Here is a 25,809-nt window from a genome sequence, read left to right on the forward strand (position 1 = left end):
AGCCCGGCTGGGCTGTTGACTGTCTCGTCGGATCTGCTCGCCGGCCAGCTGCGGTCTGCCCTGTTCGTGCTGTGAGCGTTGGCATTTGTTCTTGGCAACGACTTCTCTGCTCTCTCTCTCCAAGACTGACGACCTCCGGTTGGACCTCCCCCCGGTTCCCGTTTCATCTCTCTGGGCTGCTCCTGTTTCTGTGGACAGTGCAGAAGCAGTTTTTAACACTGCTTGCAACATGCTATTCCGGCTTGGCCAGTCCGGCCTCTTCACATCTTTTCTTGCCTTCCCCGGTAATGCCTAGCAAAGGAATGCATAAAGGACCAGCCCACTGCTCTACAAATCCCCTGCAGTGGTACCAAAATGCGCTCCGTCCAGTTCTAGTAGTGGCCTGCTTCTTTCTCCTGGTCTGGATGGGAATTTCGCCAGCTCCCCATCATGGATTGCCTTGCATACAGATGTACAAGCTACTCTGCGCCATCTCAGCATCTGGAGTCCTGCACAGACCAGCCTATCTCTGACTGCCATCTTCAGATAGTCTCTCTTACCCTTTCCCTGTGCCTTCTAACTCTGTTCCTTCCCTCCTATTTCTTGTCATGTAATTTCATGTAATTGTATTTGTACACCCTTGTAAGCCACTTTGAGTCCTCATCCCTGTGGAAAAAAGTGGGGTATAAATGTGCAAATAAATAAATAGCAAACAGTATTTATATTCCAAAGCTCTCAGAGATCCAAACATCTGTGCCTGACATGGCCGTGTTTCGCCTGGAAAAAGGCTGCATCAGTGGCAGAGTTACTAGAAGATCAAACAAAAATACATATATAGATATACTTAAAACCAAATCATCACTGAGAGTTACATACAATTCATACACGTTCAGCCCCGATGAGTGGAGGCCTCCGACAATGCCGGCGTTACAGCTGCAGCAGGGGCGGGAAACTCCTCGCGTCATCGACCGAGGAGAGTTTCCTGCTGCGGGGACGGTTAGTAGCTTGGATTCGCTGGATGTAGCTGCCGGAGAAAAGATAGTGGAGAGAGCCAGCGGTCTGGCAGACTCTAGTGTAGAAGGAGGAAGGCAACCATTTGAAACCATTGCTGAATTAACTTCAATCAGTAAGTCTTTACAAAACCAGCAGTTATATAACCCTAGATTCAATATGGGAGGCTTTTATGGGTTTAGGAAATTTCTTTTCTCAGAAATTGTTACTGGTGACTCAAGCCTCAAAATTACCTGCGGAGAAGATTGCAAACTTGGAAACAAGAACACTTAATATTGAGAAAACAATACAGTTGAATAATGATAGTATAAAATCCTTTCAGCAAACACAATTTAACCTGATTAAGGAAAATACATTATTACAATTTAAAACTGAAAATTTGGAAAACTAGCTAAGAGCTAAAACTCTTAGGCTGATTAATTTTCCAAACGTTGCCTCAGTGGCTCCTTTAATAACGTTTAAGAAATATTTATCTGAAATTCTGAAGATTCCAGAACAAGCTTACCCGCCTGTTTCAAAAATATATTACTTGCCACCATACAAGAAGGGGAAAAAAGAACTTAATAATCACACTGAAGGAGCAGAAGCTTCATTTGATATACTTAATTTAACTCAGATAATTCAAGAAGATGAGATGGGGACACCAGCAACATTAATAGTGACATTTGTATTGGAACCTGATCGAGATTGGATTCTGAAACACTTTTTTCGTCATAGAGTTGAAATCTTTATGATTAACAAGATATGAATATTTCCTGATATTGCAAGAGCAACCCAAAAGAGACATCAATTATTTCTAAAATTACGTCCCAGGGTTTTATAATTGAGTGGTTTGTTTGGTTAAAGTTTCCGTGTAATATGTATTGAAAGTTAACTCAGATATATTTTTTATGATCCAACTCATTTGAGTTCTTTCCTAGATTCTAAGGTTGCTATCGCCCTCAAGTAACTACTTGCAACATTATCAACATCTACTCCGTAATTATTATTGATTTGGCACCTTATGTTTCTCTTCAAATTTCTTACTTTAATTAGTTGAAAATATATTTCATGGAATTTTACCTTGTTCTTGTTCTGCCTTAATCTTGTGGACTTGAAATGGAGAAAAGAAATAATATATACACATGTATAATTGTTTTATTTTGTTTATTGTGAAATTGAATTGCTTATTTCTTTCCATTTTTGCATATCAAGAGTTTTCTTGACATATTGTTAATACTTATATAAAAAAATGCTATATTTTATAGAAATTACATACTGCTACTATGAGTCTCATTCCCAAAGAGCTTACAACCTAATTGGGGACCTTAGGCAATGGGAGATTATGTGATTTTCCCAAGGTCAAAGCACACGTCAATGGCAAAAACAGGATTTGAATCCAGATCTCTCAGTTCTAAGCCCGTTATTCTAACCATTGGGCTCTCTGCTCTAAAAGGGAAGGGGAGTTATGAGGTAATTGGGGATGAGAGAAATGAGATGACGAATGGTACATCTTTCAGTGAAATAAGGCATCTTGTTTTTTTAAAATTTTCTTTGTGATAACTAAAACAATTACTACTCTGTTTACTAAGCCGATCTACCAGCTGCCGTGTGCTAATGCCGACACAACCCATTCACTTTGAACGGGCTGTGTTGGCATTGCCACACGGCAGCCACTAGCGCAGCTTAGAAAACGGGGGTGGGGGGGGGGGTGAGGTTAGTATTTATACTAGTAATCTTTGATCTGGAGTTTGCAAAACATCATTGAGCTGATAGTCAAAGGGAGTTGTGATTTGGTATCTTCTAATCAACACACAACTCGCTTATCCATAGATTTTCAAAAACTCTTTGGATAATGTCTGGCCATTTAAGTAGTTAAAATAGTTAAACATATCCATGTATCTGTGTGCTGGTTAAGAGAGGTGTGAGAAGTGAAATTCAGCCACTAAAGAGAGAATTTATGCTGCGAATTGAAGCAATCTTCCTCAAATTTAAAGCAGCCCTGAAATCTTATTTCAACAGGCCTCTAATGCCTATTTATTTATTTATTAGGATTTATTTACTGCCTTTTTGAAGGAATTCACTCAAGGCGGTGTACAGTAAGAATAGATCAAACATGCGCAGTAGGCAATTACAGCAGTAAAAATATTCGAATAACAATGAAAAGTATGGCATAGTATACTACTTACAATGTGGTTTCGGTCTTTGTCAGACCGTGAAATAGGAAGTTACTTCAGAGCAAAAGTTTGAAAACAAACAAACATCAATATAAGCAGGAGGAGCTCTGCGTAGCGGAGTCTGGTTCCTCCATCTTGGGTCCAAAGATAGACCTCGCTTTGTTATTTATTTAGATCATGAATTAAGAGTATCCTATGCTACAGCACTTCCACTGCAGGGTGAGGTGTCCTTGGAAAAATAAAACCATATCATTCAATTAACGAAAACAAAAACACACACTTTTCATCAAAAATATGGTTTTACTTTTCCAAACACCTCACCCAGATCTATAGAGCAATGGAAGGGCCCTAGCATAGGATATTCTATTTGGATTTAGCTCACACCAGGTGAAAGTGAGTTACATTCAGGTACTTCTCTGTCCCCAGAGGACTTACAATCTAAGGGGGCAGTTTCTTTAAGCAACTGGCTGTGACATTTTGACATAGAGGAACTTGTTTTGAATGTTTGAGACATCTGCACTAATAACATTCAGTCATAAACTGGTACAGTTAAAATTATTGATGTTTGAATCTACAAATAAACAAATGGTTTATGCTTGATTTCAGGAATTATTTCTATTCCTCCCCCAGTCTCTCTCTCTCCCTCTCTTTCCCACCCCATCCCCACTGAACATTTTTTTTTCCTCCCCCAGGATCTCTCTCTTTCTCTTTCTCACTTTCCCACCCCATCCCTACCACTCTCGCAATTCCTCTTTCAGTCTCATTCTCTCTCTCCCTCCAACCCCATCCTCACCACTCTCTTTGTTCCTCTCCTAGTCTCTCTCGCTCCCTCCAACCCCATCCTCACCACTCTCTTTGTTCCTCTCCTAGTCTCTCTCGCTCCCTCCAACCCCATCCCCACCACTCTCTTTGTTCCTCTCCTAGTCTCTCTCTCTCTCTCTAACCCCCATACCCACCGCTCTCTCTGTTCCTCCCCCAGTCTCTCTCTCCCCATCCCTACTGCTCTCTCTATTCCTCCCCCGTTTCTCTCTCTCTCCCTCCAACCCCATCCCCACCACTCTCTTTGTTCCTCTCCTAGTCTCTCTCGCTCCCTCCAACCCCATCCCCACCACTCTCTTTGTTCCTCTCCTAGTCTCTCTCTCTCTCTCTAACCCCATACCCACCGCTCTCTCTGTTCCTCCCCCAGTCTCTCTCCCTATCCCCACTGCTCTCTCTATTCCTCCCCCAGTCTCTCTCTCCCCATCCCTACTGCTCTCTCTATTCCTCCCCCAGTTTCTCTCTCTCTCCCTCCAACCCCATCCCCACCCCCACCACTCTCTTTGTTCCTCTCTCAGTCTCTCTCTCCCTCCAACACCACCCCCAGCACTCTCTTTGTTCCTCCCCCAGTTTCTTTCTCTCTCTCTCTCCAACCCCATCCCCACCACTCTTTGTTCCTCTCCCAGTCTCTCTCCCTATCCCCACTGCTCTCTCTCCCCATCCCTACTGCTCTCTCTATTCCTCCCCCAGTTTCTCTCTCTCTCCCTCCAACCCCATCCCCACCCCCAACACTCTCTTTGTTCCTCTCTGTCTCTCTCTCCCTCCAACACCACCCCCACCACTGTTCCTCCCCCAGTTTCTTTCTCTCTCTCTCTCCAACCCCATCCCCACCACTCTCTTTGTTCCTCTCCCACTCTCCCTATCCCCACTGCTCTCTCTATTCCTCCCCCAGTCTCTCTCCCCATCCCTACTGCTCTCTCTATTCCTCCCCCAGTTTCTCTCTCTTTCCCTCCAACCCCACCCCCACCACTCTCTTTGTTCCTCTCCCAGTCTCTCTTTCTCTCTAACCCCATCCCCACCGCTCTCTCTATTCCTCCCCCAGTCTCTCTCTCTCTCTCCCTATCCCCACTGCTCTCTCTATTCCTTCCCCAGTCTCTCTCACCCCATCCCCACCCCCACTACTCTCTTTGTTCCTCTCCCATTCTCTCTCTCTGATCCTCCCCCAGTATCTCTCTATTCCTCCCCCAGTCTCTCTCTCTCCCTCTCTTTCCCACCCCATCCCCACCGCTCTTTCTATTCCTCCCCCAGTCTCCCTCTTGCCCCCTGTCTTTCCCACCCCACCCCACCGCTCTCTCTATTCCTCCTGCAGGATCTTTCTCTTTCTCTCTCTCTTTCCCACCCCATCCCTACCACTCTCGCTATTCCTCTTCCAGTCTCATTCTCTCTCTCCCTCCAACCCCGTCCTTACCACTCTTCCTCCCCCACTTTCTCTCTCCCTCCAACCCCATCCCCACCACTCTCTGTTCCTCTCCCAGTCTCTCTCTCTCTCTAACCCCATCCCCACCGCTCTCTCTATTCCTCCCCCAGTCTCTCTCTCCCTATCCCCACCGCTCTCTATTCCTCCCCCAGTTTCTCTCTCTCTCCCTCCAACCCCATCCCCACCCCCACCACTCTCTTTGTTCCTCTCTCAGTCTCTCTCTCCCTCCAACACCACCCCCACCACTTTCTTTGTTCCTCTCCCATTCTCTCTCTCTCTCTCCCCATCCCCACCGCTCTCTCTGTTCCTCCCCCAGTCTCTCTCTCTCCCCATCCCCACCGCTCTCTCTATTCCTCCCCCAGTCTCTCTCTCTCTCCCTATCCCACCACTCTCTCTATTCCTCCCCCAGTCTCTCTCTCCCCATCCCTACCGCTCTCTCTATTCCTCCCCCATTTTTTCTCTCTCTTTCCGTCCAACCCCATTCCCACCCCCACCACTCTCTTTGTTCCTCTCCCATTCTCTCTCTCTCTCTCTCTCTCTGTAACCCCATCCCCACTGCTCTCTCTATTCCTCCCCCAGTGTCCCTCTCTCCCCATCCTCACCGCTCTCTCTATTCCTCCCCCAGTGTCTCTCTCTCCCCATCCCCACCGCTCTCTCTGTTCCTCCCCCAGTCTCTCTCTCTCCCCATCCCCACCGCTCTCTCTGTTCCTCCCCCAGTCTCTCTCTCTCCCCATCCCCACCGCTCTCTCTATTCCTCCCCCGGTCTCTCTCTCTCCCCATCCCAACCACTCTCTCTGTTCCTCCCCCAGTGTCTCTCTCTCCCCATCCCTACCACTCTCTCTGTTCCTCCCCCAGTGTCGCTCTCTCTGTTCCTCCCTCAGTGTCTCTCCCCATCCCCACCGCTCTCTCTGTTCCTCCCCCAGTGTCTCTCTCTCCCCATCCCCACCGCTCTCTCTGTTCCTCCCCCAGTCTCTCTCTCTCCCCATCTCCACCGCTCTCTCTGTTCCTCCCCCAGTCTCTCTCTCTCCCCATCCCCACCGCTCTCTCTGTTCCTCCCCCAGTCTCTCTCTCTCCCCATCCCCACCGCTCTCTCTGTTCCTCCCCCAGTCTCTCTCTCTCCCCATCCCCACCGCTCTCTCTGTTCCTCCCCCAGTCTCTCTCTCTCCCCATCCCCACCAGCTCTCTCTGTTCCTCCCCCAGTCTCTCTCTCTCCCCATCCCCACCGCTCTCTCTGTTCCTCCCCCAGTCTCTCTCTTTCCCACCTACCACACTTTTTTATGTTGCTGCTTCTATTTTGGGCCACAAAGCATCGTTTAATGTTTCCAACCATTTGCACATTTAGCATCCCACAGGTTGAGTGTTTGCATCATGTGCATGAATATATTTTATGTCTATTATTAAGTGCAATAATACAGCCTGATACTTTTAGGGAAAGCTTTTTTGATACATTTTTTAACTCAGTAATGGTTAAAGCATTTTTGGGTAAGATGAATTACTGCTTAAATCCATGTTTGACATTAAACAAAAAACTAGATTGTCTTTGTTGCATTAGCGAGAATAGGATTTTTTAAAACTGGGCTTGTTGCTGGTAAATGTTTGTTGTTAATAGAAACCGAATGTCACAGTTTGGTACAAGTAATGTTACTCTATATTTTTGCAAGCTTTGTTCTATTATAGAATTTGCTGTCATGACTAATGGCAACTTTGGTTTTATAATTTTGTTTCTCTAGACCACCAGAGATTTCCAGTAGCTTTAGGCAGTGTAATAACAATAGAAGCGGGCATTTCTTTATTAGTGGGGTTTCTTAACAATGTCTTGTTTTTACAGAACCAGATGGTCCGAGATCTGGAAGCTCGTGTCCAACAGTTGACTCTAGAAGCAGAGAATAGTAATTTACAACGCCAGAAACTTTCTCAAGAAAAGACAGAAGTAGAAAAATATTATCAGACAACCTGCGCTGAACTTCAGGAAGCTAGGACAAGGTGCAGTACTGTACTAATTACACACCATTTCCTTCTCTGGTAGTTAAACCATGTTAGAAAATATCAATAAAAGAAATTACTGTTTGCTGGGCAGCGTTCATTTAAGGACTTATCCAGTAAAGGTACTTTATTTTTATTATGCTCAGTTTTAACAAATGTTTAGGCCAGTGGCGGCCTTACCATTAGGCCAGCTCTTCATGGAGCAGCATCCCCTTACATTGGCCATGGTCTGGCATCTCCCCCCCACCCTTCCTGCTTCAACCCCCTTCCCCGAATCTACCTTCTTTTCTTGTTTTTCAAAAGTTGGCGATGGCAGCAGTTTCTATAGATTGCCCTACCGCTGGCATTGGCCACTTCTCTGTACTGCGGCCCGCCTCTCTGACATAACTTCCTGTTTCCTCAGAAGCAGGCCACAGTGCAGAGAAGAGGCTGGTGCCAGTGGCAGGGCAGCGTATGGGAATGGCTGCCACTGCCGACTTTTGAAAAACAAGAAAAAAAGGTAGACCTGGGGAAGGGGGTTGAGGAAGAAGGGGGGGGGGGGGGACTGCCTGGGTGGGGATTGGGGAGGGAGTTGAGAGAGAAATGTAGGGGGGGGGCAGGGGCCTTGGTGGCATCTCATCCCTCACCTCAGGCAGCAGATTGCCTTGGGCTACCCCTGTTTTAGGCATAACAAAGTTTATGTAGATATTCTGCAAGGGAAGGCACAGGAAAGCATTTTTGGTTTTAAAACAGTTTCCACTGTTACCACAGTTCCTGTGATATGTCAATGATATTATAGGTTCTAGCTTTTAATACACCAGTTCAAGTAACCTTTGTTGACAGCTTGAGTGTTTCCTTGGGAATCTTCAGTGAACATAAAAATAATAAATTAAATATAATAATTTCAGTTTTGCCTAGCCTGGGTACTGCCACTTATCACGTGTCTTTCTGAAATACATTATTGTGTCTAGAGGTTGATTGGCTTTCAAAGCTTAATCTTGTCTTCACTCTCCTAGTTGCTTTGATTTTTGTCACCTACTCTCCTGAGAAGAAGGGTGAAGGTAAAAAGAACCTAAGGCTTTGATAACCATCAGTTCTCTGGTGATCTTCCAAGCTACCTTTAGACATAATGGTTTTGGGTTATGGTTTATAAAAGTGTACTATACCACTTGGCTTACAGAGAACGCAGCTTAAGCGGAAAATTCAGTAGTTAGTAAGTGAAGCTATTGCTGGCCCGTTGTTTACAGTCTGTGTCCCAATCATGGCTAGATAGATCTGGTTGAACTGGAGTGAGCTTCAACAGCAACTCCAATAGCTGAAAATTAAGCCATTGCCGGGCAGCTTCAAATGACTTCCTGCTGGAATGGAACAAAAGAACCCACAGATACTAGATGAAATAGCACCCATAAAAATAAAGTCCAGTCACAGACTCACAGCAGCACCATGGTACAATGAAGAACTAGGTGAGCAAAAAAGAATCTTTAGATGTCAAGAACCTCCTGGATGAAACACAAAACCGAAGCAAACAGAATGGCCGGGAAAGAAGCCATCAAAACCTACAAAATCAAAATGAGGAGAGCCAAATGGGCATTCTACAAGGAACAGATAGGCCCAGACTACAAGGACCTGAATAACCTCCTAGACACCAAACAACTGACATCAACAAACGATGATACCCCATCTGTGGATGAGCTAGCCAGATATTTGAAGGAAAAAAAATCATCAAGTTAAGGAAATGCCTCCCACAGGCTGACCCTCATCTGGAGCACTTCGTAGATGAACTAGACAATTCCCAAGAAGTGGCACCCACTTATAGAACATGGATGACCTTTAGCCCACTAACACTGGAAACAGTCGACCACTCAATCTGTAAATTCGCATCAGCTTACTGCATGCTGGATACATGTCCAAACTATGACATGAAGGAAGCACCAGACCAATTCATTACACATCTTGTAACACACCTAGACTTCATGCTCACGGCAGGATGGTTCCCAGTGGGAAAGGGTAACATACTGCTGACACCTATCCCAAAGGACGACAAAAAAAGCAAGAAGGAAATCACAAATTACAGGCCAGTAGCATCCATACCCCTCACAATGAAAATAATGGAGGGATTAATAACCACCCAGCTCATGAGCTACCTAACCCATTTCAACATCCTATATGAGTCCCAACCAGGTTCAGACCCCACTTCAGCACAGAAACTGTATTGTTAACACTATCAGCCAACTTCAAAAAGGAGATTAGTAAAGGTTGCAGCATCCTACTTCTACAGTTTGACCTATTGAGCACCTTCGACGTGGTTGATCACCAGATTCTACTCAGACTGCTGAATAAACTCGGCATTGGAGGGAAGGTACTAGACTGGTTTGAAGGCTTTCTCACATCCAGCTCCTACCAAGTGAAGATGGGACCATCGATCTCCCCTCTGTGGAAAGCAGAATGCGGAGTCCCACAAAGTTTCCGTATCTCACCCATTCTCTTCAATCTAATAATGACATAGAACACACTCCCAAAAGAACTAAAATGCACGAACAATTATCTCAACTACCGGAAACACCTTAAAGCTTTTTTCTTCAGAAAATTCTTCTTCGAGGAAGTTGGGTAGTCCGCCACTGGTCCACACTCTCTCTGAATATGTGATAATGCAGGCAACACATGCTAGATTGTATCTGCTAAACTTGTAATGTAAGCCACCTTGAGCAAGTGTATCACTGGAAAAGGTGGGGTATAAATGCTGAAATAAATACATACATACATACATACATACATACATAAATAAATAAAGTAAAATGCTGATGCTACATCCAGTGAGACCTATATCAAGACCCCACTGAGATAGGAGCTGGCTTTTCCCCCCTTTCTTCCTATCACCTTCCCACTCCGATAAAGAAAAGAGAGATCGTTTCTAGAAGACATCCAGAGTTTGGCAATATTTGTGCTCCTATTGTGTGAAACCAGCTCCCTCTTAATCTCCATTTGCTAAGTGATTTTCTTGTCTTTCTTAAACAGTTGAAGGAATTCTTGTTTGAGAAGCCTTATTTTTCCTTCAGGGTTTCTCTGTATTTTAGTTTATGTATCTGATAGTTGAGAAGTGCTGGTTTAAATTTGTTGTTGGGTGGGGTTGGGTCTATGATTTGTATTGTTTTAAATTTGTACTTTTGGAAGAGTATTGCTCAGCTTTGAATTTTTATGCGGGTTGTTTTGTGTGCAAATGTGGGAAACTGAGTTATAAATTGGTTTAAATAAATAAATGTGCATTTTTGTAGAAATTTACTGAAACATTTAGGGGGAATTCATCAAGCTGTGTTACAGCCTTAATGCGCGCTAAATTTTAAAATCCCATTCTATGCCTGTGGGCTTTTAGCGTAACCCCGGATTCTATATAATGTGACTGGAATTGTACGCACAAATCAGGTAGTATTCTGATTTGCGTGCGCAATTTAATTATCTTAATAAGCCAATCAGTGCCAATAATTGTCACAAGCAATTATTGACACTAATTGGCATTAATTAGAATTTACAGACAGAACTTTCTAAGCACATTCTGTAAAGTGATATGCGTAAATTCTAAAATGCAGAACTAAAAAGGGGTTGTGGCCATGGGCGGGTCATGGACGTTTCTATAAACTATGCGCACTCTTAAAGAATACACCCGCTCTGTTAGTTACGGGCATTTCACCAAGTTTTACTTGGCGTAAATACCTGCGACTAAATATAGTCACACAGGTGGGTGCTAGACATATTCTATAAACCACGCGTAACCTTAGGCTTAGTTTATAGAATACACCAAGGTGTATTTTTTTCAGTGACAATTTTTACGGTGCCATATATAGAATCTAGTCCTTAACTTGCGCTAATTCCTTTAACGCACGTTAAGCTCATAACGCTGTAGCTCATAACGCTGTCTGATGAATTCTCTCCTTAGAGACCTATGGTGAATGGCTAAAATGAACACACTGTAACCGCAAAGTTTTAACTTTTGGGAGCATGCTAATTTGACGTTCAATTGAGAAAAGTTCTTTATTGCGCATTAACTAAATGCTAGATATAGCTGGTTGGGTGGTGTTAACTACAACACACTGTCTGCCATATTAACATTTAACATGTAGTAACTTACAACATGCTAACTGTAAGGTGCAGTCCCCCCCCCGTTTGTCACCTATTCTCGACCTATTCCTAACCTCATTCCACGCAGCTGTTAACGCAAAACTTTTCACGTGCTAACTGCAAAGGTTCTGTGGTAACCATTAGCACTCATTGATTTCCACATTAGATACGCTCCTTACTGAATTGCACATGTATTGATGTCTTTTTTTTATTTGTTAAGATAACTCGGATTTATGTTTAATCATGTGTAGTGATTTGGCGCTTGAATGATTTTTCCTTGGATGAAACAAGGTTTTGGGCAGTTATGATGTTTTGTTTTATGATTGTCCCGCAGATGCAGCTCGATTCAGAAGGAGAAGGAGCATGCCATACAGGACTATGAGAAGAAACTTAAGCAGCTGCATAAGAAATATGATTCAGATGTGAATTTTGTTAAGCAGGAACATGCATTGTCAGCAGCTAAGGTACAGCATCTTTACCATTACAGTAATGGTCCTCACGATTGAGAAGTATTTAGCTGCTAAAACATTATTTTTAGTAAGAGTCTCAAATCATCTCATCGAATCAGGTTACTGATGTATGATAATGGGAATATGTGGCAGTGCTCTGAATGTGCTGATCCCTAGGAATTCAGGGGAAACTAGGGGAATAGCATAAAGAATTTAAAAAGAAAACACCTTACAACTGGTACAACATTAAGACTCGCAAAAAAATTGTAACATAGTAGATGATGGCAGAAAAAGACCTGCACGGTCCATCCAGGCTGCCCAACAAGATAAACTCATTTCTCCGAGGACAAGCAGGCTGCTTGTTCTCACTGATGGGTTGACGTCCTCGGCAGCCCCCTCCATTGGAAAGTTTACTAGCAAAGGCCTTTGCTAGTCCTCGCGCGCCCATGCGCACCGCGCATGCGCGGCCGTCTTCCCGCCCGAAACCGGCTCGAGCCGGCCAGTCTTCTTTCGTCCGCGCTCGGTACGGTCGTGTTACGCCGTTCGTGCCCCAGAGAGTCGACCTCGCGCGTCCTTTTCGACGTGTTTTTTCCTTGTTTTTCTTTCAAAAAGTTCGGGAAGCGCTCCGGAAGTGTTCCGGAAGACCCTTTCGGGTTTTCTGCCCTTCCCGTAATTTTCACAGTTTTGCCCCGTAAGTTTTCTTTCGTTGTCGGGGTAGGCCTAGTTTGGCCTCGGACGAGATTTTTCTCCCTTTAAATTTTGGTGCTTCAATTTTCGCCATTTCGGCCTTTGATTTCGCCGGCGTGATTTTTCCGCCCATGACATCGAAGCCTTCCAGCGGCTTCAAGAAGTGCACCCAGTGCGCCCGGGTAATCTCGCTCACTGATAGGCACTCTGCGTGTCTTCAGTGTCTAGGGGCCCAGCACCGCCCTCAGAACTGCAGTCTGTGTTCCCTGTTACAAAGGCGGACTCAGGTAGCGAGACTAGCCCAGTGGAACGTTTTGTTCTCGGGCTCTTCGTCGACATCGGCACCGGAGGCATCGAGTGCATCGACGTCGTCAGCGTCTGGACCATCTTCCTTGGCTGCCGCTCCATCGACTGCATCGAGGCATCGGACCTCTGCATCGGCGCCGAGGCATCGGGCGACTGCATCGACGTCGGTGGTACCGAGACTTCGTCTGCTGATGTCGTCGGACGGAGGTGCATCGTCAGGAGTGCAGGTGAGGGCTGTCCATTCCCCTGCTGGTGGCGGTGAGCCTTCGGGTGGGTCTCCTCCTACCCTGAGGGCTCCTGCGGTACAGCCCCCCCCGGGATCGACCTTCTTCGGTCTCGGCCCCGAGGAAGCGACGGATGGATTCTACGTCCTCCTCGTCGGTGCCGGGGAGCTCCGGTGACATGCTTCGGAAGAAGTCGAAGAAGCATCGACACCGGTCTCCTCCCCGTGTCGGCACCGAGAGCTCTGGGTCGCCGAGGGATTCGGCACCCAGCAGGCATCGGCACCGAGAGGACCGCTCACCCTCTGTTCAGGAGGTGTCGATGCGCTCCACTCTGGACAGCCCGGAACAGCCTCCTCGCCCGGAACAGGTTCTGACGTCGACGCCTGCATCGACCTCTCAGCCTTTTTCTGCAGCCACTCTGAACGAGAGCCTCCGGGCCGTTCTCCCAGAGATTCTGGGAGAGCTGTTGCGCCCTACCCCTCTGGTACCGGCGGTGCTTGCGCCTCTGGTACCGTCGAGCGTGGCGCCGGCTGGTCCATCGCCCAGGTTGAGGTCCCCGACGTCGGTACCGCGTGCGGTGCCGACCGCGGCCACCTCCCAGGAAGGCTCCCCGACTACGTCGGCGGAGGGAGCTTCGCCGATGCGGGCGAGGGAGTCTACCTCTCGACGCCCCCATCGTGGACGTGGCTCCACGGAGTCGAGCCGGGCGAGGTTGCAGACACAGGTCCGTGAACTTGTGTCTGACACCGAGGGTGAGGCCTCGTGGGAGGACGAAGAAGACCCCAGATATTTCTCTGACGAGGAGTCTGAGGGTCTTCCTTCTGATCCCACTCCCTCTCCTGAAAGGCAGCTTTCTCCTCCTGAGAGTCTGTCTTTCGCTTCCTTTGTCCGGGAGATGTCTACGGCCATCCCCTTCCCGGTGGTTGTGGAGGACGAGCCCAGGGCTGAAATGTTTGAGCTCCTGGACTATCCTTCTCCACCTAAGGAAGCGTCCACTGTTCCCTTGCATCATGTCCTGAAAAAGACATTGCTTGCGAACTGGACCAAGCCATTAAGTAATCCCCACATTCCCAAGAAGATCGAGTCCCAGTACCGGATCCATGGGGACCCAGAGCTGATGCGCACTCAGTTGCCTCACGACTCTGGAGTTGTGGATTTGGCCCTAAAGAAGGTTAAGAGTTCTAGGGAGCATGCTTCGGCGCCCCCGGGCAAAGACCCTAGAACCTTAGACTCCTTTGGGAGGAAGGCCTACCATTCTTCTATGCTCGTGGCCAAGATCCAGTCTTACCAGCTCTACACGAGCATACACATGCGGAACAATGTGCGGCAGTTGGCGGGCTTGGTTGATGCTCTTCCCCCTGAGCAAGCCAAGCCTTTTCAGGAGGTGGTCAGGCAGCTGAAGGCGTGCAGAAAATTCCTGGCCAGAGGAGTTTATGACACTTTTGATGTTGCGTCCAGGGCCGCTGCTCAAGGTGTGGTGATGCGCAGGCTCTCATGGCTGCGTGCCGCCGACCTGGAGAATAGAATCCAGCAGCGGATTGCGGACTCGCCTTGCCGTGCGGACAACATTTTTGGGGAAAAAGTCGAGCAGGTGGTAGAGTCTCTCCACCAGCGGGACACCGCATTCGACAAGTTCTCCCGCCGGCAGCCTTCAGCATCTACCTCTACAGGTAGAAGATTTTTCGGGGGAAGGAAGACTGGTCCCTATGCTTCTGGTAAGCGTAGGTACAATCCTCCTTCCCGACAGCCTGCGGCCCAGGCTAAGCCCCAGCGCGCTCGCTCTCGTCAGCAGCGTGCGCCTCAGCAAGGCCCCGCGGCTCCCCAGCAGAAGCAAGGGGCGAGCTTTTGACTGGCTCCAGCAGAGCATAGCCGACGTCCAAGTGTCAGTGTCGGGCGACCTGCCAGTCGGAGGGAGGTTGAAAGCTTTTCACCAAAGGTGGCTTCTCATAACCTCCGATCAGTGGGTTCTGCAAATAGTCCGGCAAGGATACACCCTCAATTTGGCCTCAAAACCTCCAAATTATCCACCGGGAGCTCAGTCTTACAGCTTCCAGCACAAGCAGGTACTTGCAGAGGAACTCTCCGCCCTTCTCAGCGCCAATGCGGTCGAGCCCGTGCCATCCGGGCAGGAAGGGCTGGGATTCTATTCCAGGTACTTCCTTGTGGAAAAGAAGACAGGGGGGATGCGTCCCATCCTAGACCTAAGGGCCCTGAACGAATATCTCCTAAAAGAAAAGTTCAGGATGCTTTCCCTGGGCACCCTCCTTCCCATGATTCAGCAAAACGATTGGCTATGCTCTCTGGACTTGAAGGATGCCTATACTCACATCCCGATACTGCCAGCTCACAGACAGTATCTGCGATTTCAGCTGGGCACACGCCACTTCCGGTACTGTGTGCTACCCTTTGGGCTCGCCTCTGCGCCCAGGGTGTTCACAAAGTGCTTGGCTGTAGTAGCAGCGGCACTTCGCAGGCTGGGGGTGCACGTGTTCCCATATCTCGACGATTGGCTGGTGAAGAACACTTCCGAGGCAGGAGCCCTGCAGTCCATGCAGATGACTATTCGCCTCCTGGAGCTACTGGGGTTTGTGATAAATTATCCAAAGTCCCATCTTCTCCCAGTGCAGAAACTCGAATTCATAGGAGCTCTGCTGGATTCTCGGACGGCTCGCGCCTATCTCCCAGAGACGAGGGCCAACAACTTGTTGTCTCGCGGGTGCGAGCGTCCCAGCAGATCACAGCTCGGCAGATGTTGAGATTGCTGGGCCACATGGCCTCCACAGTTCATGTGACTCCCATGGCCCGCCTTCACATGAGATCTGCTCAATGGACCCTAGCCTCCCAGTGGTATCAGGCCGCCGGGGGTCTAGAGGACGTGATCCACCTGTCCACGAGTTTTCTCAAATCCCTATATTGGTGGACGATTTGCTCCAATTTGACTCTGGGACGTCCCTTCCAAATTCCTCAGCCACAAAAGGTGCGGACCACGGATGCTTCCCTCCTGGGATGGGGAGCTCATGTCGATGGGCTTCACACCCAAGGAAGCTGGTCCCTCCAGGAACGCGATCTGCAGATCAATCTTCTGGAGTTACGAGCGATCTGGAACGCTCTGAAGGCTTTCAGAGATCGGCTGTCCCACCAAATTATCCAAATTCAGACAGACAACCAGGTTGCCATGTACTATGTCAACAAGCAGGGGGGCACCGGATCTCGCCCCCTGTGTCAGGAAGCCGTCAGCATGTGGCTCTGGGCTCGCCGTCACGGCATGGGGCTCCAAGCCACATATCTGGCAGGCGTAAACAACAGTCTGGCCGACAGGTTGAGCAGGATTATGCAACCTCACGAGTGGTCGCTCAATTCCCGTGTGGTACGACAGATCTTCCAGGTGTGGGGCACCCCCTTGGTAGATCTCTTCGCATCTCGAGTGAACCACAAAGTCCCTCAGTTCTGTTCCAGGCTTCAGGCCCACGGCAGACTGGCATCGGATGCCTTCCTCCTGGACTGGGGGGAGGGTCTGCTGTATGCTTATCCTCCCATACCTCTGGTGGGGAAGACTTTGTTGAAACTCAAGCAAGATCGAGGCACCATGATTCTGATTGCTCCTTTTTGGCCGCGTCAGATCTGGTTCCCTCTTCTTCTGGAGTTGTCCTCCGAAGAACCGTGGAGATTGGAGTGTTTTCCGACCCTCATCACGCAGGACGAAGGGGCACTTCTGCATCCCAGCCTCCAGTCGCTGGCTCTTACGGCCTGGATGTTGAGGGCGTAGACTTTGCCTCTTTGGGTCTGTCAGAGGGTGTCTCCCGCATCTTGCTTGCTTCCAGGAAAGATTCCACTAAGAGAAGTTACTTCTTCCATTGGAGGAGGTTTGCCGTCTGGTGTGACAGCAAGGCCCTAGATCCTCGCTCTTGTCCTACACAGACCCTGCTTGAATACCTTCTGCACTTGTCTGAGTCTGGTCTCAAGACCAACTCTGTAAGGGTTCACCTTAGTGCAATCAGTGCTTACCATTACCATGTGGAAGGTAAGCCGATCTCAGGACAGCCTTTAGTTGTGCGCTTCATGAGAGGCTTGCTGTTGTCAAAGCCCCCTGTCAAGCCTCCTACAGTGTCATGGGATCTCAATGTCGTTCTCACCCAGCTGATGAAACCTCCTTTCGAGCCACTGAATTCCTGCCATCTGAAGTACTTGACTTGGAAGGTCATTTTCTTGGTGGCAGTTACTTCAGCTCGTAGAGTCAGTGAGCTTCAGGCCCTGGTAGCCCAGGCCCCTTACACCAAATTTCATCATAACAGAGTAGTCCTCCGCACTCACCCTAAGTTCTTGCCAAAGGTCGTGTCGGAGTTCCATCTAAACCAGTCAATTGTCTTGCCAACATTCTTTCCCCGTCCTCATTCCTGCCCTGTTGAACGTCAGCTGCACACATTGGACTGCAAGAGAGCATTGGCCTTCTACCTGGAGCGGACACAGCCCCACAGACAGTCCGCCCAATTGTTTGTTTCTTTTGATCCCAATAGGAGGGGAGTGGCTGTAGGGAAACGCACCATATCCAATTGGCTAGCAGATTGCATTTCCTTCACTTAAGCCCAGGCTGGGCTGGCTCTTGAGGGTCATGTCACGGCTCATAATGTTAGAGCCATGGCTGCGTCGGTAGCCCACTTGAAGTCAGCCTCCATTGAAGAAATTTGCAAAGCTGCGACGTGGTCATCTGTCCACACATTCACATCTCATTACTGCCTGCAGCAGGATACCCGACGCGACAGTCGGTTCGGGCAGTCAGTTCTTCAGAACCTGTTTGGGCTTTAGGATCCAACTCCACCCCCCGAGGGCCCTGTTTGTTCTGTTCCAGGCTGCACTCTCAGTTAGTTGGTAAATTTTTTAGGTCAATTTCAGTTATGTCCTCGCCGTTGCGAGGCCCAATTGACCATGGTTGTTGTTTTGAGTGAGCCTGGGGGCTAGGGATACCCCATCAGTGAGAACAAGCAGCCTGCTTGTCCTCGGAGAAAGCGAATGCTACATACCTGTAGAAGGTATTCTCCGAGGACAGCAGGCTGATTGTTCTCACATACCCGCCCGCTTCCCCTTTGGAGTTGAGTCTTCCCTTGAAGTGTATTGTCTTGCTACATACTGGACTGGCCGGCTCGAGCCGGTTTCGGGCGGGAAGACGGCCGCGCATGCGCGGTGCGCATGGGCGCGCGAGGACTAGCAAAGGCCTTTGCTAGTAAACTTTCCGATGGAGGGGGCTGCCGAGGACGTCAACCCATCAGTGAGAACAATCAGCCTGCTGTCCTCGGAGAATACCTTCTACAGGTATGTAGCATTCGCTATGTGCTACTTTTTGTGTATACCCTACCTTAATTTGTACCTGTCCTTTTCAGGGCACAGACCGTATAAGTCTGCCCAGCACTATCCCCGCCTCCCAACCACCAGCCCCGCCTCCCACCACCGGCTCTGGCACAGACCCTATAAGTCTGCCCAGCACTATCCCTGCCTCCCACCACCGGCTCTGGCACAGACCCTATAAGTCTGCCCAGCACTATCCCTGCCTCCCACCACCGGCTCTGGCACAGACCCTATAAGTCTGCCCAGCACCATCCCCGCCTCCCACCACCGGCTCTGGCACAGACCGTATAAGTCTGCCCAGCACCATCCCCGCCTCCTGCCACCGGCTCTGCCACCCAATCTCGGCTAAGCTCCTTAGGATCCATTCCTTCTGAACAGGATTCCATTATGTTTATCCCACGCATGTTTGAATTCCGTTACCGTTTTAATTTCCACCACCTCCCGCGGGAGGGCATTCCAAGCATCCACTACTCTCTCTGTGAAAAAATACTTCCTGACATTTTTCTTGTCTGCCCCCCTTCAACCTCATTTCATGTCCTCTCGTTCTACCGCCTTCGCATCTCCGGAAAAGGTTCATTTGCGGATTAATACCTTTCAAATATTTGAACGTTTAAGTTTGATGTTAAACTGTACTTACTGCCTTGTGTGATTCTCTTCATAAAGGAGGTTAATAAATCCAAATAAATAAATAAATAAATGTCTTATTCCAAGTATTCTAATTAACACTGTAACCGAAGAGCTAGCTATATTCAGAATGAAAAATAACAAAATAATCCAAACTGAAGTAAAATCAAAAATTCAAGAAGCATTTTGAAGGCTGTAACGTAATTCCACAATTAAAGGACCGTTTTCACTGAGGAGCCCTTTTACTAAGATTTGCTATGAAAAGGGCTTAGAATGGCCTAAAATGGGATTTCCCACTCACTGAGCTTATTTCTAGCACATCCATAAAATAAGGCATTTTCGATTTTATTTACTTGCAGATCGTGCTGCAATTGTTGCCTATACCTTAAATTGTTTTTTTCTTTCCAGACCATAGATGCAGTAGCGTTAGTCCAGAGATCCAACGTGCGTTACTTCTGAGTATCCCAGACTTAATAGCGACTGCAGTTTTTCATGTTCCTGCCAAAACTTGATATCAGCGTTTACTGATTTCAGATTTCAACTTAATTATCCCAAGTTGAGATGAAGGCAACAAATGCAGCAATTAAAGACTCCTGAGGCAGGCCCTTTGGCTGTAAAACGACCGTGTAGAGTCTGTTGATTGACCAGTAAACACTATATTTAAGAGCATTGTCCAATCCTTCTCTTTTGAGTCATCTTCGCTGTTTCCTGTGTGTGTGTTTGTTCAAGTGAAGAACTGGGAGTACCATCTGTCGGTCCCTATCCTTCTCAAGAAGATTGACACCATGTACTGGATTCAGTCTTCCCCTGGGTTTGATAGGCCCCGGTTGCCTCATGATTCCTGCTCTCTGTATCCATCTCCTGAATTGACATCACATACTTCCGGGTTCGTCACAAGCAGAAGTGATCAACCACACGAGGTTTCTCGGCTTCAGAATGTTGGAGGTGCATTCTATTAAATAGGATTGGTCAGTTCCTTGAAGCACAGTCAGAGCTCAGCGTCCTGCAAAGTAACGCTCAGACACCAGAGAGAGGGGGGGGGGGGGGCTGACACCAGAGAGGGAGGGGGGGCCTGACACCAGAGAGAGAGAGAGGGAGGGGGGGCCTAACACCAGAGGGGGGGGGGGGTATCTTTGTCACACACACACTCTCTCACAGTCAATGTCTTTCTCTTACTCTCACACACTGTCTCACACACTCTATATCTCACACTGTATCACAGTCACTCTATGTGTCACACAGTCACTCACACACTCTCTTGGTCTCATACACTGAGTCTCACAGAGAGTCTGTGTCTCACACACACTCTCTCACACACACACACTGTATCTGTGTGAAACACTTTCTCTCACACTGTGTCTCACATACACACTTGCACACACTCTCATTCTCACACACACTCTCTCTCTCTCACAGACACACTCGCACCCAGACTCACTCTGTCTCACACACACACACACACACACTCGCACATTCACTCTCTCTCTCACACACAGTCACTCTCACATACACTCTCTCAAACATACACACTCCGAGGAAAACCTTGCTAGCGCCCATTTCATTTGTGTCAGAAACAGGCCTTTTTTTACTAGTATTGAAATAAAATGAAAGGGAGGCCCAATGAATGAAGTGCTATACCACTTGGCAACGAAACACATTGCCTTTTTACAAAAGAAAGTGGTGTTTTGGCTGAGGGCTCCCTTTATCACACATATATATCTATGTATTTATAAAAAGGTTAAAAAAAGATATTTGTGATATTTCTGTCTGTACGGAACAGCAGATTTTTGAATTTGGAGTGCTATTAGCCCGGACTTAAAGCAGATATTGAGTCTTGGTTTTTTGGTTTTTTAGACATTGGATATGACGTTACTCGATTTCAACCCTGCAGTCTTATTCAGTTGAATTAAATAATAACAAATCATAGCCTTAGTAGTGTTGAGAGCAAATTCTGATTGCTATTGAGAAATGCTGTCAGTGTGCTAGGCCCTATGCAAATGCCTCACAGCTCAGCTCTGTGAAAGGAGAGAGTAGGAAGTGTGAACACAACCAATAGAGACAGAAGGTGAAGTTTATAGGAAAGGACAAATGTGTCAGAAGTCAGGATTTTGTCAGGAGGTTATAAGAGCGTTTGAAAGCAAATACTTTTCTCTGATCATTTTAGATCTCCTTTTACTAAGCGGTGGTAAGCCCAACACGGGCCTGCCGCTCGCTATACAGGAAGTACCACCGGGCTACCGTAGCAGTCCAACGCTGCAGGTTACTGCTGGGTAAGCACAGGAGCACTTATCGCCACCTCAATGGGTGGCGGTAAGGGCTCCCGCTCCTGAAATGGCCGCACAGCAAGTGCTTTACTTGCTGCGTGGCCATTTCCTGTAGGAAAGCGAGACTTCCCTTTTACCAGCTGCAGTAAAAGAGGACCTCGGCCCGGGGCCCCGCCCCTGCCGCCCTCGCCCCCCCCCCCCCCCAGGTTGCCGCTGCTTCCCCCCCTCCACCCCCCGAGCTCGCCGCCGTCGCTTCCCTCTCTACCCCCCCCCCCCCCCGAGGTCGCCGCCGCTCTACCCCCTCTGTCTGCCACTGGGCTGGGCCCCCTGCATTGAAATCGCAGACTCACCTCTGTGAAAGCAGCGCTGCAGGCAGCAGAACTCCGCCCTTCGGCCCTCCTTCCCTCGTGTTCCGCCCTCGTGGAAGTTATGTCAGATGAGGGCGGGACACAGGGAGGGAAGGAAGGCCGAAGGGAGGCGTTCTGCTGCCTGCAGCGCTGCTTTCACGGAGGGGAGAGTATGATTTCAATGCAGGGGGTAGACGGTCAACGACGGAGGGCGGGTGGGACTGTGACGCCGAGCCCGGGGAATTTTGTCCCCCCTGCCCCCCCTCTCGGTGGCTATGGCTGACGCCAGCGCAGGCCCCTTTTTGCCGCAGCTTGGTAAAAGGGGCTCTAAGTTAATATTCCATTGGTTACACATTTGAGCTAGGTTACCTGGCATGTGCGTAAAGATGGAGACTTCAGTCAAAGGAGGGTATCAGGAAACTGGGGGGCTATTTTGTAGATGTTACAATAAAAATGTAAGATATTTTTCACTGTTTGTTCTGGCGATTGGAATAGTCCCAATGTGAGTGAAAGAAGTTGATGAAATGTTTAGAATGATTTGTGTGCAATTATATCTTGCTAGATACTGTAATTTGATCATATGATCATTTCGCTTTTAATCAAGCTTTAGGAAAGAAAGGGAGGCTGAGAGGATTTTTTTTTTTTTTTTTAAATTTAAGAACCCCGTACTGTTCAAATAATACAAACATTCTCTCTTTCTTTCTTTCTTCGTTCCCCTCAGGCATCTGATTTGATTGAAGAACTAGAGCAGTGTGTTGCCCAATTAAAACAGCAGCTACAAGAAACAGAACATCAAAGGCAGCAACAGCTGAGGGTAAGGCCTGAATTCCTAACTCAAGGAAAGTCCTTTAAACCTCTTTCCCATGATTTACGCGAAGCAGTTCTCCTTGCTCAGATACAGTAAAGTGCACTTTGGATTTATTAGGAGAGGCTCTACCCTGAAAAACTCTCCTTTCCTGAGAGGGCTTGACCAGCTTAGCTAATAGGATTCTAAAGTGGCTTAAACGGTCCCTCTGCCCTGCCATAATATAATCTCTGGCTAATTTCTTTATTTTTATTTATTTATTGCATTTGTATCCCACATTTTCCCACCTATTTGCAGGCTCAGTGTGGCTTACAATACATTGTGAATGATGGAAATACAATTTGTTGCAGTACGGTTATGGGTTACATTGTGAAGAGTTATGGGAAGACAAAGTCAAAACATCATTTGGGGAATAGAACAATGGAATGTAACAATGGGAAAATGATAGGGCGATAAACAATAGCAAGAGAACATTAGGGTATAACAATTTTATCTGTGGGTAGAGTTTTAAGTGTGGTGAAAGTATGGGGGAAGAGAATTCAGAAAAGAGTGTATTGATGCAATTCTATTACATAGTAACATAGTAACATAGTAGATGACGGCAGAAAAAGACCTGCACGGTCCATCCAGTCTGCCCAACAAGATAACTCATATTTGCTGCTTTTTGTGTATACCCTACTTTGATTTGTACCTGTGCTCTTCAGGGCACAGACCGTATAAGTCTGCCCAGCAGTATCCCCGCCTCCCAACCACCAGCCCCGCCTCCCACCACCGGCTCTGGCACAGACCGTATAAGTCTGCCCAACACTATCCTCACCTCCCAACCACCAGCCCTGCCTCCCAACCACCGGCTCTGGCACAGACCGTACAAGTCTGTCCAGCACTATCCCCGCCTCCCAACCACCAGCCCCGCCTCCCGATCTCGACTAAGCTTCTGAGGATCCATTCCTTCTGAACAGGATTCCTTTATATTTATCCCACGCATGTTTGAATTCTGTTACCGTTTTCATTTCCACCACCTCCCGCGGGAGGGCATTCCAAGCATCCACCACTCTCTCCGTGAAAAAATACTTCCTGACATTTTTCTTGAGTCTGCCCCCCTTTCAATCTCATTTCATGTCCTCTCATTCTACTGCCTTCCCATCTCCGGAAAAGGTTCGTTTGCGGATTAATACTTTTCAAATATTTGAACGTCTGTATCATATCACCCCTGTTTCTCCTTTCCTCCAGAGTATACATGTTTAGTTCAGCAAGTCTCTCCTCATACGTCTTGTAACACTTATTAGTGTGTATGTGTTTCATGTGTTTTGATCCTTGCAGTAAATTTTCTCAAAGAGATGAGTCTTCAATAGTTTGCGGAAGTTGGTTAATTCGTAGATCGTTTTCAGGTTGCGTGGTAGTGTATTCCAGAATTGCGTGCTTATATAAGAGAAGGTTGATGCATGCAGTACTTTGTATTTTATGCCTTTGCACTTAGGGAAGTGGAGATTGAGGAAAGTTCGGGATGATCTTTTACAGCACATTGTGGTGCTGTCCTGCTTAGTATATGGAAACAAACTACAGCAGATCAGGGGCTCTAAAACAATAAATAATAAACATTGCATTGTTTTTTTATGGTCTTGTATACATTTTCACGTATATGATTGCAATTTTGTTTATTATTTATTGTTTTAGAGCCCCTGACGCAGCCCTTTTGGGCGAAACATAGCCTGTATTGGGCACTTTTTACTCTGAGGTGTTTACCTTATCAATAACGTTTGTTTGTTTGATCTACTGTGGTTTGTTTCCACGTTGGATTTTGCATCTGCCTTCTTGTTTTCTGGGACTACTGTAGTATGTCGCAGACTACTACGCAATGCTTGTGCCAATATGGCAGGCAGAGAGAATTTTTTTGGGGGGGCAGGGGCAGCCTGAGGCGACGAATGAGCTGGCGCTCCACTGCCCCCGCCACGATCTGACATCTCCCCCCCCTTCCTTTCCCAATCCCCTTCCCTGAATGTACTTTTTTTTTTTTTGCTTTTCAAAAGGCGGAGGCGGTGGCAGTGATTTCCATAGGCCATCCTGCCGCCGATCCCGGCCCCTTTTCTGTACTGCTGCGGCCCTCCTCCGAGGAAACGGGAAGTTACATCAGAGAGGCGGGTTGCAGTAGAGAGAAGGGGTCGGGACCGGCGACAGGGCAGCCTATGAGAATCGCTGCTGCCAATGTTGCCACCGCCGCCTTTTAAAAAACAAGGAAAGAAAAGGTAACTTTGAGGAAGAGGGTTGGTGAAAGATGGGCAGGGGGTGATGCCACCTCAGAAGAGCGCTGCCTGAGGTAAGGCTGTCACTGGGAGGGGGGGGGGGGAAAGAATTCAGTAAATGGTGCCCAAAGTTATACGTTGGGAAGATCCACGCTAAACTGGTATTCTGCTGTCCATGGATCTTCCTGGCACATAACTTTGGGTGCCATTTACCGAATGCTAGTTTAGTGCCGATCTCGCGCCTATCTTTGCTGAAACCTGGTGTACATTCTGGTGTGCAACTGGTGGCAGTTAAGGGTGTTAATGACACTATTCTGTAACATCTGGGACTGCCCCCGACCCACACAGGCCCCTCCCATGGCCATGCTTCCTTTTTAGTTACGCACTATAAAATTTAGGCACACATTTTATAGAATAGGGCACTGGACAGATCTGCACATAAACCCAAATGACTGCCAATTGACATCCGTTGTTGAACAGCTCATTAACTAACTAATTAGGTTGTGCGATCTGTACCCAAATTTCCACATCCAACTTTGGGAGACCTATATAGAATCTGGGGGATTATTTGCAAAGTCAAAGGTAAAATCCTCCTCCTTCCGAATGATACATTTTATACAGCAGTAACAGTGAACCAGACTATCTCAGCCCCCGATGCTCAGAAGCGAGTGTGGGCACTAGAGGGTATTAGCGCCGGACTAGCGCCAAATGCTGGGACCGAGCACGTGAACCAGTGATCTTGCCATTTCTAATATATTCATCTGCAGTGCTCAGAGAAGTGCGCGCCTCACAAGGGCTCGGAGCTGCTGTCAGGGGTACCGTCTCCGGGCAGTAACTTGCTTTTCTCCAGTTTCAGGCGCTACATGTCAAAAGTACAATTTTTGTTTTTTTTGTTTTTATTATCTGGCCACTAGTTTCTCATTTGTTTCTTGGTTTTTTTGTTTAACTATTCAACGCTTCAGGTAAAGTCATGGCACCTTAAAATCAAATAAAACTCAAGAAAATTAAGGAGTAGCAGGCCTGTTACTAAAGCACTTCTTGGAAACTAAGCATTTTGCTTCTGTTCAAC

General features: G+C 47.6%; 1 protein-coding gene across 1 annotated transcript in view; it reads left to right on the plus strand.

Annotated features, from left to right (window-relative positions):
- Nucleotides 1-25,809, plus strand: part of LOC115459683 (centrosomal protein of 112 kDa-like) — a 314,545-nt gene that overhangs the window by 144,330 nt on the left and 144,406 nt on the right. Inside the window, exons 13-15 of the mRNA XM_030189491.1 lie at nt 7,208-7,362; nt 11,789-11,918; nt 22,417-22,509. Of these exons, the coding sequence (XP_030045351.1) occupies nt 7,208-7,362; nt 11,789-11,918; nt 22,417-22,509 (378 nt within the window). The remainder of the gene's footprint in view (nt 1-7,207; nt 7,363-11,788; nt 11,919-22,416; nt 22,510-25,809) is intronic.

Source organism: Microcaecilia unicolor, unplaced genomic scaffold (assembly GCF_901765095.1).
Source record: "Microcaecilia unicolor unplaced genomic scaffold, aMicUni1.1, whole genome shotgun sequence".
Taxonomy (NCBI): Eukaryota; Metazoa; Chordata; class Amphibia; order Gymnophiona; family Siphonopidae; genus Microcaecilia; species Microcaecilia unicolor.